At 36.5% G+C, this 12736-nt stretch overlaps 1 protein-coding gene across 1 annotated transcript in view; it reads right to left on the bottom strand.

Annotated features, from left to right (window-relative positions):
- The window catches only part of Sntg1 (syntrophin gamma 1), a 507378-nt gene that overhangs the window by 167045 nt on the left and 327597 nt on the right, over nt 1-12736 (bottom strand). Inside the window, exon 12 of the mRNA XM_059255595.1 lies at nt 6736-6774. Coding sequence (XP_059111578.1) covers nt 6736-6774 — 39 coding nt within the window. The remainder of the gene's footprint in view (nt 1-6735; nt 6775-12736) is intronic.

Genomic DNA, 12736 nt, shown 5'->3' with positions numbered 1-12736 from the left:
CACAGTCAAATTATCTCCAACTATTTTTAATTTTCTTCCTAGACATTTGTTACTCAGATCTATATCTAATATAGCTTATGATTATCAGGTTAAACCTGTGAAATTAATTAATTTATCAAACCAGGAGTTTCCATCAAGTCAGAAGCTAAGAAAGTCATCAATATTGTCTGAGATTTGTACCAGAGACTTCCTGGCTTTCCTGTAGCCTGCATTCCAAATGTTCAGTAATGTATTTGGCAAGTGAATTGATTTATGACATTCCAAAGCATTCAGGGACTCACAATCCATGTTTTTGTCATAGCTACTCACATTTACCTGAGAATGAACCCATATTTCCTTTGGAGTGAGTACCATGTTTTACTTCCCCATTGTCACAATTTAGAGGTAGTATTCCTATCTACATAATGATAAAGGTGGGAGAACAAACCAGTGGGTTTTTTTTCCTGAAATCGTTCTTTCATACAATGAAGTGTAATAAGGAGAAAATCTGTTAGCTCTCATTTTGTTTTTTTCACAATCTTGGAAAATATATTAGAATATCTATTTTGAGAATAAATTTTTGAGATGCTGAGGTTTGAAATAAAATATCAGTATTATTATCAGAAATATCAAATACTAGAAAAATCATGTGAATTCTACGCTGAATTAAATTGGTACACTTATGTCCCCCAGTCTTTATACAAAAGAGCTTATTGAGAGGTCAGAGAATTCTTTGAGATTTGGAACCTATGGAAAGTAATTAAGTCATTGGAGACCACTTCCTCAAAGGCAATCAATGTAGTTCTCCTTGGGTACTAATTAGTTCTTCTGACAGAGCTATTACAGAAAAGCAAGGCTAATCTATTTTTCACTCATAATCCTGTTCCTGAAGTGACATCATCTATCACCATATCATGTAAAGAAGGATATCCTCAACAGAGGCTGAGTCAATGGGATGCCTTGTCTTAAAACTATGAGCTAAGTAAACCTCTTTCTATACCCTATCCAGACACATGATTTTCTACAGGAAAATGAATCAGTACACACACTAATTCACATATATGGCTACTGTTGATGAATGCATATTAGAATAGTATGTATATAGCATCAAACAGTTTTGTTGCTTATCTTATAAGTGCTTTTATATATGAGCATGTGTGCACCTGCATGTAAATGACACCATTCAACCTTAGGTGTTCTTCCAGTAAAGCCACTTGTCTAGATTTTGAAGCAAGGTATCCATTGGTTTGAGGCTCATATCATAAAACAAGCTTATAGGACAATGAGTCCCAGAGAACTACCAATATACATTTCCCCAATGTTGGGATTAAAAGCCTGTGCCATGATTCTCAGGCACTTCGTTTATTTTATATTTTTTTTAATTTTTAAAATTATAATGTAATTATGCTTCCCCTTTCTTTTTTCTCTCTCCAACTCTTCCCATGTAAGCACTTGAACTTTCTCAAATTCATATCCTTTTGATTATTATCTATACAAGTACATATATACACACATACATGCATATATATAATCTTTCTAAATGCAGACCTATAGTCTTCTCAGTTGCTATAATGTTACCTGTATGTATTATGTATATGATCTCAGGACTGATCACTTTGTATTGGATAAGCACTTGAGGGGGCTCTTTCTGGGAAAGAACAATTCTCCCTTTCTTAGGATTCCCCAGTTGCCCTTAGTTCTTTGTCCTTTTAGTGTTAGCAAGAGTGTATGATGTGTGTCAGATCTTTGTGGACACACAGAATGTTCCAAAACATGAGCTATTTCATACTATTGTTTTTACAAACAGCTAATGAGCTAGTCTTAGCCAGAACCATCACTAATAGCATAGTTTATACTAAAAAAAAAATCGTGTTGTTCATAGAACAAATTATATTTAAGAATTTAGCAATTCTTTTGCACAACATCCTTAGTCATCAGGAAAATGAAAATCAAAACAACTCTGAGATACCATCTTATACCTGTCAGAATGGCTAAGATCAAAAACATACTAATGACAACTGATGTTGGAGAGGAGGTGGAGCAAGGGCAACACTCCTCCACTGTTGGTGGGAGTGCAAACTTGTATAGCCACTTTGGAAATCACTATGGTGACTTCTCAGAAAATTGGGAATCAATCTACCTCAAGACCCAATGATACCACTCTTGGGCATACACGCAAGGGATGCTTAATAATACCACAAGGACACTTGCTCAACTATGTTCATAACAGCATCATTCATAATAGACAGAACCTGGAAATAACCTAGATGTCCTTCAACTAAAGAATGGAAAAAGGAAATGTGGCACATATGTACAATGGAGTATTACTTAGATGTACAATGACCTCATGAAATTTGCAGGAAAAAGAATGGAACTAGAAAATATCATCCTGAGTGAGGTAACCCAGATTCAGAAAGACAAATATAATTATATACTCACTCATAAGCAGATACTAGATGTAAAGCAAAAGATAACAAGACTATAACCCACAACTCTAGAAAAACTAGCTAACAAGGGGGACCTTAAGAGGGACACATGGATCATGCTGGGAAGGGGAAATAGATGAGATATCTGGAGTAAACGAAGGATGAGGAGGGGCAACAGAGGGGAGAGGATGGGGGATGAGAACATGAGGGAACAGAATACTTGAACTGGGGGAGAGATGAAGTGGGAGAGCAGTGAAAGAGATATCTTGATAGAGAGAGACATTATGGGGTTAGGGAGAAATCTGGTGTGAGGATAATTCCCAGTAATCCACAAGGATGGCCCCAGCTTAAACTACTAGCAATAGTAGAGAGGGTGCCTGACCTGGCCTACCCGGGTAATCAGATTGCAGAATACCCTAATTGTCATCCTAGAGCCTTCATACATGCTGATAGAATCAGATGCAGAGATCCACAGCTAAATACTAGGCCAAACTCTGGTAATCCAATTGAAGAGAGGGAGGAGGGATTTTATGAGCAAGGGTGGTCAAGATCATGATGGGGAAATCTACAGAGACAACTTATCCAAGCTCATGGGAACTCAAGAACTTTAGACATATAGCTGTGGAGACTGAATGGGACAGGACTAGGCCCTCTGCAAGTGGAAGACAGTTGAGTAGCTTGGTCTGTTTGAGGGGCCCCTGGAAGTGGGATCAGGATCTATCCCTGGTGAATGAGCTGGCTTTTTGGAGCCCATTACCTATGGTGGGACTCTTGATGTGGGGGTATGGGGTGGGGGCTTGGTCCTGCTTAACTGAATGTAGCAGGATTTGCCCATGGGAGGCTTTACTCTTTTGGAGGGGATGGGGTGTAGGTTGTGGGGAAGGCTAGGAAGGAAGGGGAGGGAGGATAAGAGGGTGATCTGTGGTTGGTATGTAAAAAAAATTAAAAAATTCTTTCTGAGTCTGGGATACCTCACTCAGGATGATTTTTTCTAGATCCATCCATTTGTCTGCAAACCTCATGATGTCATTGTTTTTCTCTGCTGAGTAGTATTCCATTGTGTATATGTACCACATTTTGTTTATCCATTCTTCAGTTGAAGGGCATCTAGGTTGTTTCCATGTTCTGGCTATTACAAACAACGCTGATATGAACATAGCTGAACAAGTGCTCTTGTGGTGTGATTGAGCATTCCTTGGGTATATGCCCAAGAGTGGTATAGCTGGATCTTGGGGGAGATGGATTCCCAATTTTCTAAGAAATCGCCATATTGATTTCCAAAGTGGTTGTACAAGCTTGCATTCCCACCAGCAGTGGAGGAGAGTTCCCCTAGCTCCACATCCTCTCCAGCATAAGGTGTCTTCAGTGTTTTTGATCTTAGCCATTCTGACAGGCGTAAGGTGGTATCTCAGAGTTGTTTTGATTTGCATTTCCCTGATGATTAGGGATGTTGAGCAATTCCTTAAATGTCTTTCAGCCATTTGAGTTTCCTCTGTTGAGAATTCTCTGTTTAGTTCTATAGCCCATTTCTTAATTGGACTGTTGGGCATTTTGATGTCTAATTTCTTGAGTTCCTTATATATTCTGGATATCAGTCCTCTGTCAGATGTGGGATTGGTGAAGATCTTTTCCCATTCTGTAGGCTGTCGCTTTGCTTTGTTGACCGTATCCTTTGCCCTACAAAAGCTTCTCAGTTTCAAGAGGTCCCATTGATTGATTGTTTCTCTCAGTGTCTGTGCTACTGGTGTTCTATTTAGAAAGTGGTCTCCTATGCCAATGTGTTCAAGACTACTTCCTACTTTCTCTTCTAGCAGGTTCAGAGTAGCTGGATTTATGTTGAGGTCCTTGATCCACTTGGACTTAAGTTTTGTGCACGGTGATAGATATGGATCTATTTGCAGCCTTCTACATGTTGATATCCAGTTTTGCCAGCACCATTTGTTGAAGATGCTTTCTTTTTTCCATTGTGCACTTTTGGCTTCTTTGTCAAAAATTATTTGTTCATAGGTGTGCGGATTAATATCAGGGTCTTCAATTCGATTCCATTGGTCCACATGTCGGTTTTTATGCCAGTACCAAGCTGTTTTTATTACTGTAGCTCTATAGTACAGCTTGAAGTCAGGGATCGTGATGCCTCCAGAGGTTGTTTTATTGTACAGGATTCTTTTGGCTATCCTGGGTTTTTTGTTTTTCCATATGAAGTTGAGTATTATTCTTTCCAGGTCTGTGAAGAATTGTGTTGGTATTTTGATGGGGATTGCATTGAATCTGTAGATTGCTTTTGGTAAGATTGCCATTTTTACTATGTTAGTTCTGCCTATCCATGAGCATGGGAGATCTTTCCATTTTCTGACATCTTCTTCAATTTCTTTTTTCAGGGACTTAAAGTTCTTGTCATATAGGTCCTTCACTTGCTTGGTTAGTATTACCCCAAGGTATTTTATGTCAAACATGGTATGTACTCACTCATAACAGGACGCTAGATGTGGAACAAGGATGACTGGACTGCTACTCACATCACCAGGCAGGCTACCTGGAAAACAGGACCCCAAGAAAGACACAGGGATCGCCCAACGACAGAGAAATGGAATGAGATCTACATGAACAGCCTGGACAGGAGTGGGGGTAGTGAAGGGCGAGGGTCGAGGGAAAGAGAGCTTGGGTGAGTGGGAGATCCCAGCTGGATCAAAAACAGAGAGGGAGAACAAGGAATAGGAGACCATGGTAAATGAAGACCACATGAGAATAGGAAGAAACAAAGTGCTAGAGAGGCCCACAGAAATCCACAAAGATACCCCCACAACAGACTGCTGGCAATGGTCGAGAGACAATCCGAACTGACCTACTCTGGTGATGGGATGGCCAAACACCCTAATTGTCGTGCTAGAAACCTCATCCAACTACTGATGGATCTGGAGGCAGAGATCCATGACTAGGCCCCAGGTGGATCTCTGGGAGTCCAATTAGCGAGAATGAGGAGGGTTTATATGAGAGAGAATTGTTGAGACCAAGGTCGGATAAAGCACAGAGACAAATAGCCAAACAAACGGAAACACATGAAATATGAACCAATGGCTGAGGGGTCACCAACTGGATCAGGCCCTCTGAGTGGGTGAGACAGCTGATTGGCCTGATCTGTTTGGGAGGCATCCAGGCAGTGGGACCGGGTCCTGTGCTCATTGCATGAGTTGGCTGTTTGAAACCTGGGGCCTATGCAGGGTCCCTTGGCTCAGCATGGGAGGAGGGGACTGGACCTACCTGGACTGAGTCCACCAGGTTGATCTCAGTCTGTGGGGAAGGCTTTGCCCTGGAGGAGATTGGAATGGGGGGCGGGCTGGGGGGAAGGTGAGGGGGGCGGGAGGGGGGAGAACAAGGGAATCTGTGGCTGATATGTAGAACTGAATTGTATTGCAAAATAAAAATTAAAAAAAAAAAAGATGTTTTATCACATAAAAAAAAAAAATTAAAAAATTCTTAAAGAATAAAAGAACTTAGCAATTCTCATGATAATAAGGTTATTTATTAAAGATATAGATTTAATACTTAATATTCAAAATAAACTTAAAAACTAATTATCTTTTTATAAAAATGTTGCATATCAGAAAACTCTTTGCAAGTTTTGCAAGTAAAATATAGTTAAAACCTTTTAACTTATGAAGAGTGATGCATGCTTAGAATGTGAAGGATGGCTATAAATCAAAATTGATATTAAGAACAATGAGTTTATTATCCTTTTGGATTAATCTGGATTCATTCTATTCATTAATTTAACTTGTCTGGAAGTCTGTCAACGTATTAGGTACTGAGATCAATTTAAAGGATGTCTTTAAAAATTAAGATATACTAGACACAGGAGAGAAGTTAGAGCAGTTGCTCTTCCAAAGGAGCAGGATTCAGTTCCCAGCACCCATATGGCACTAATACAGATCTTAAAATCCTGTTCTAGGGCCTTGACACCCACTTCTTGTCTCTGAATGTACTCCATGCACCGGAACATATACAGGCAAAATGCATGAAATAATTTTTGACTTAAGATATACTAAAGCTATCCTATAGAACTACTATATCTAGTTCTTCAGAATTGTACACAAATAATATAAGTATTTTGCAAAAGTGGTTTTTGTCCTATCTTAAATACCTTTAAAACCTACTTTGAATCTATTCAGTGAAGCAGATATATTAAATTAATGTCTGAATTAATTTTCCCTGAAGATGGCTTATAGTACTAATTATTTTTATATAAGAATCAGATGGCACCAAGATTATCTTCTTTAAAAAACACATTGAAAAAGAAGTATGATTCAATGTTTCAAGTATTACTTGATCTTACCTGCTGGTTTACAGGGAAATTTCTGTTGATTTTTTTGATCTGCAATGATAAATTAATCAACAAATCAATGAGAATTAAAATGATAAAAACTTTCCCTGAATATTTCTGATGATCTAATTATAAAAGTTATTTTATATGATCCAAGTGTGGTGGTGTACACCTTTAATTCCAGCATTCATGAGGCAGAGGTAGATTGAACTCTGTGAGGTAAAGGTTAGCCTATTTTGCACAATGAGTTCCAGAGCAGCCAAGCCAAGTTAGAACCTGTCCCAAAAATATGTCTTAGAATGGGTTATGCTATACTAAAAAAGTACCTCAGCATTCTAAAATTAATACACATAAAGCATTTAATTGGAAGTCATGCATATTTTCATATATAAAGATTTTGAAAAATTATTAGTAATTTTTTATTTACAAGTAATGAATCTGAGGAAGGTAGGTTTTCATTATACTATGAAACCATAGAACAGCCAATTTACTTTAATATTCAAGACAACATAGGAGATATAGTATAATATATGTATTTTCAGTCAGCATCTAAAGCAGAGTAATTTTTATTTTAAAAAATTTAATGAATTATATTGTAAAAATATAAAATCCTCAGACATTTCCTCTCAAGTAATACATGGAAACACCCTTGAAAAAGCAAAGGCTATTACATGATCAAAGATGACAAACATATGCAACAGTATACACTCTAATTAAATCCATAATTCCCAACAGATTTATGGAGAAATTTCAATATCAGGTTTATATGGTATACGTTTATATTAAACTATAGATTATTTTTAGTATAATTTATGCACTTTATATGTGCTTTTTTTTACTTTTTAAACTCCCTTTAATTATCCAATAAACATGAAATATGCAATAAGATACCTTCAGGCACAAAGTTATAAAAATTATCAAAATCTCCTCCAACAGTGCACATTGATTTCCTAGTATTTGTCACTTAAAATACAAAACTGAAAGAAAATTTTAAAAATGAATATATTTTGAGGAAGTTTTGAGAAGGTTTACAAAGAAACTCTGTTCTTACTCTATTGTTATAATGTTAGCCTGAACCCACTAGCCTCACCTCACACACTATGGTATCTGCTACACACTCCCAAACTTACAGTTTCTTTGCCCACAATGATTACAAGTTAGAAATGCAGACAGATCTGACTGCTAAACATCACATACCAGAAATCTCATTGAACATTAGTAAAACTATACCTTGAATTATTTTCTTTTTAGAAACAATTATAGAAATGGACTAACATTTTATGTGGAGTTTTTGTCCTTAATAGTGCACTATAAAGTTTCATAATTGGACTATTTAAGTCTGGAAAATATTCTGAGAAATCTTATTTAGAAATGAGTATTGGCCATGTACACAGGCATGACAATGCAGGAAGCAGTGGTTATAGAGCACTTGCTGATCACAGGCAGGTTGCTCCACCCCAGGGCCTGGGAACATTACTTATATAAACCTAGACCCAAACACACACACACACACACACATACACACAGACATACACGCACACACACACACCCCACATGCTCTCGAAATGCACACATATACACATGAACACCCACAGAGCACATATATTAACTCAACTGAAACATAAAAATATATTTGTTCACATTTAACTTCTAGTTATGATAAATGCACCCAAAAGAGTAGTGAGAAAAAGAAACATTATAACCAATAAATTGATAAATGTTAAAATTATAATAAAACATCATCCTCAATAGTGAAGGATTGAAACTCCACTATAATAGGGACTAAGACAATCTGGAAAGATTACTTAAAAATGACTCCACTATAATATCATAAATAAAAATAAAGTACTTAGAGAGTATCATAAAAAACAAAGGAAACATAAAACGCAGCTATTCAACTCCATCAAAACAAGTTAATGAAAATGTAAAGAAATATGACAGTATTTTTTAGTAGTTGACTCTTATTACTTCCTATTTCAGGATCAGTATCTTAACAATAATTATTTAATTCAATGAAATTTTATTATATACTTTTTTTTCTTTTAGAAGAAATAGAGAAAATCTCAGGCTGGATTTAACAAGTCCTAGAGCAAAGCCTGGCTGTGTTCCTCTCCACTGAAAAATAACAAAAAAGAAAAAGTGTCCTTGAATTTACATGGAATCTAAAATGACCACAACCACACAATTAATATGAAAAGAGAATTTATTTACATCCTCTTTAAGTTCTTCCAGTGATGTTTGGCAGCTTTCATTTTATTGTTATTTTTTTTTCTTTTTGATAAGGTATCCTCTAATTATTGATATTATAGGTGAAATTGCTCTTCATTTTACATTTCCAGAATCCCAGGCACTGATTTTAACTTCACTACAAAACATTATCAAAGCCACTGGATATAAACTGGGCATGCAGACGAATGGAAGATTGTCTAGCACACCTCATAAAATCTATGAAGCATATGTCCTCAGGAAGTTGCTGAGTTCATTCATGTATATCGAAACCTGGAGAATGAATTTGGATCATCCCTTTTATATGCAAAAAACAGATAAAAATTAATTCAAGCTTTAAATATAAACACCCAAACTAGCAAATTCTTTCAGAATACATATAATTGAACATGTAATTGAGATCCTACAGGAAAATGAAAAGTAGTGGAAAGACATGATGTTGCTGATAACTTACCAAATGGATAAAGCTATTAATCCACAGAGGTAAAGGTAACCATACTGCAGCTTCCCACAGTGAAAGCACAACAAACCACAGCTACATTAAATGTTGCGTGCACAGAGGTTCCAAAGAAAGAAATTGTTGAATGGATTCTAATTTGCTCACCTTTGTATTTTCAAACTTTGTAAAAATTCACAAAAAAATGAGGTTGATGAATGGATCTGCGTGGTATTTAGGTAGATATGATGGACCTGATCTACAAGGAGTATTTATTCATGAACATTACTAAGATGATCATTGAAGATAAGCATTGTTTCAAATTTCATAAGCATGCATGGCCAATATTTCTTTAATTAAAATATAATAGCATCACTTCCCCTTCCTTCATCTTATTTTATCTACCTCAGAGTCATGATCTTCTTTTTACTTATTATTGTTAAACACATACAGAAACACTCAGCAACAACAAACATATTGAGTGTCTTTAGTACTGTTTGTATGCATATGATTTAAGGAGGTTCATTTCTTGGGAAGACTAATTCTCTCTCTCAATAGTCATTAATTGTAGTACATCTAGACTTGGGGTTCTGTAAGATTACATTAATATTAATTGGTATCATTATTTGGGTCTTGTTTAGGAAGCAATGTTGTTAAGATTTTATGAGTGTAGCTTTTATGTCATAGGAGGGAGCACAATCTCATGGAAAATTTCTTCTCCTTCTGGCTCTTACAAATCCTTCTATCTACTTTTTCAAGATGTGGCCTGAGACTTACAAGCAGATGCTGTATTGTAGATTTATCAATTGGAGTTAGAGCCACAGTTAGTTGTCCTCTGCAACCGTGGTTCTCTGTAGAGTTTTTCTGCTGCAGAAATCAACTTCTATGGTACAGAGTAAGACTTGTTAGGACATAGAGAAAATATTACTCCAGATACAAATTTACCTGAACATAAATTGCATCAGTCTGTGGGCTTTCTGATGTGCTGTCCATGCTATTGCTTCTGCTAACCCTCTGCTTTTTTCCCAAATAAAGAGAAGAACAGAAAAATGATTTGATTTTGTTGTTGTTGTTGCTTTTAGTTTTTTTACTTTAAGAGCCCATAGTTGAGCTCAGTGTTCTTCCAGTGATTTCTTATGGTAAAAAGACATGAAAACACCCAGGTCTGCATAAAAATACAAAGGCTTCTTTTACACATGTAAGATATAACAATAAACACATGTACATGTGTGGTGGTATTTTACTTGTACTGAAATGTGATTTTAATTGTATGTTAATAAATAAAGTTGCCTGGGGGTCAGAGTTTTAGAGCCATAGCAAGTGTGTGGCGGTGGTGGTGCACGCCTTTAAGGACCTGGAGAGCGGTACATACAGGCAGTGACAAGGCAGTCACGTGTTTAGGTTTACAACCAATGAGAAGGCAGAACAGCTAGACTATTTAAAGACATACACACAGGAAGTAGGCCCTTTTTTCGAAGAGCTCTCTTGGCTGAAGCAGGATCGCTGAAGCAGGAAGGGTAAGGCTCTTAGTTCTGACCTCTTGGCTTTCTTCTCTGAATCGGCTCTGTGTTTCTTATTTAATAAGACGGTTGGTTACATCTACATACATGGATTAATGTGATATTTGACTGAACTTTCATACATCTTATTTTTCTTGGTTTGGGAAATTTTTAGTAGTATCTGTTTCAATTATCACCTTCATGATTACTATACACACAAATACACACATTCTCATCAATATACATTCATAACATACAAATATATACTCACACTCATATACATATTCATACTCACATATACTCACATATATCCACTCATGCAAACTCATAAAACATTCACCTATGCTTATATACTCATATACTCACACACAATCACTCACAAAATCTCTCTCAAACACACTTACACACTCACTCCCAAAAAAACCCATGCACATACTCACACATACACATTCAGACTCACATTGAAGCACAAGAGTTTGATTAATAGCCTAAAAGTACACTGTAACCTTCCAAACAACCTGTTCAGAAATTCACCTTTAAAGCACTCATCTTTGCTGCTTTCACAAACATCAAGAATGCAGATAAGCAGGGAAAATAGACAGTTATGCTGAAGGTTATTTTGTATAGTTTCCAAGCATGTAACAAATAGTCTTAAATCTTAAGATAAAAGTACCAAACACCTATAGAAGAATTGAAACAGAGAAGCTGCCCTAATGTGTATGGTACCTAAGCATAGTGCTGTCACAATGGGTACTAGATAATATCATAAAAAGTTACGTGTTTGGTGAAAATGAAGTGGGAAACAGAATAACAGGTAGAGCATTTCAACTGGGGAAAAGGGAGTCAGGTCAATACATAAGGAGGAAAGACAAATGACATCAGGGTAGTTTAAAGATCCAAGGTATCATATTATTTTGTATTTAGCTAAAATTACATACCACACACAGATAGCTTAAAAACAATTAAACCTCCTAGATTGACAATATTCCCCACAAGAACCATAGACTAACAAAAACTTGAGTACCAGCAATAAGAAACCTCTTTTTGAAGAGTTCATCAGGATAGTACAATGAGTCCCAAAACAATATAAATGATCCAGGTACCGTTTGGTTGCCTCTCAGGAGTTGAAGGGTCTCTATTGCTGAAGATGCCATACACATTAGACACATGACTCCATTGAATGAGCTGAGTCTAACATGAAAGCTTTTTTCTTATGATGTAGCATTCATTGTTCCAGAAAATATTATGCAAGGTGACAAGAGTGGAAGCAATTAAACAGGCCTACACAGCTGCACCACCTATGAACCATAATAATGATCCGCATGACAAGACATGTATAAAGGGACTAGAAGTGACACTGACTTGTCTATAGCAAACAACTAATTGGACTCACAGCTCACTTAACAAAAAGGAAGTTAAGCCTGATATTAGAAATCTAGCCACCCTTCTGGGGCTAGTGAGGTCATAGGTCTTAGGAGAGGATCTATTATCACCACTTTTCTAGATCAGCATAATTTCTCAATACATACTATATTTTATTTTTATACCCACAGATGTAACTAACACTCTTCATCAAAGAAGCATCTCTTTACAGTGACCATTGGATTAAACCACAGTTGGATACAACACAGAGATTAATAAGTTAGGCCCAAAGGATACATCTACATCATAGCTCCTGCATCTATGCCATACAAAACATAATGGAAGAGGGAAAAGAAAAATGATAAAATCCAAAATATCAGAAAGTCTTCTGTGAAACAGCCTCTCCTAGAAATGACTGCATAAACAAGACCAGACATGTTAAAATGGAAAAAATTTCATGGGATTTCACCCCTAGATGAAAAAATAACTA

The sequence above is a fragment of the Peromyscus eremicus genome, chromosome 2 (genome assembly GCF_949786415.1).
Source record: "Peromyscus eremicus chromosome 2, PerEre_H2_v1, whole genome shotgun sequence".
Classification (NCBI taxonomy): domain Eukaryota; kingdom Metazoa; phylum Chordata; class Mammalia; order Rodentia; family Cricetidae; genus Peromyscus; species Peromyscus eremicus.
This window is presented reverse-complemented; position numbering and strand designations above follow the sequence as displayed.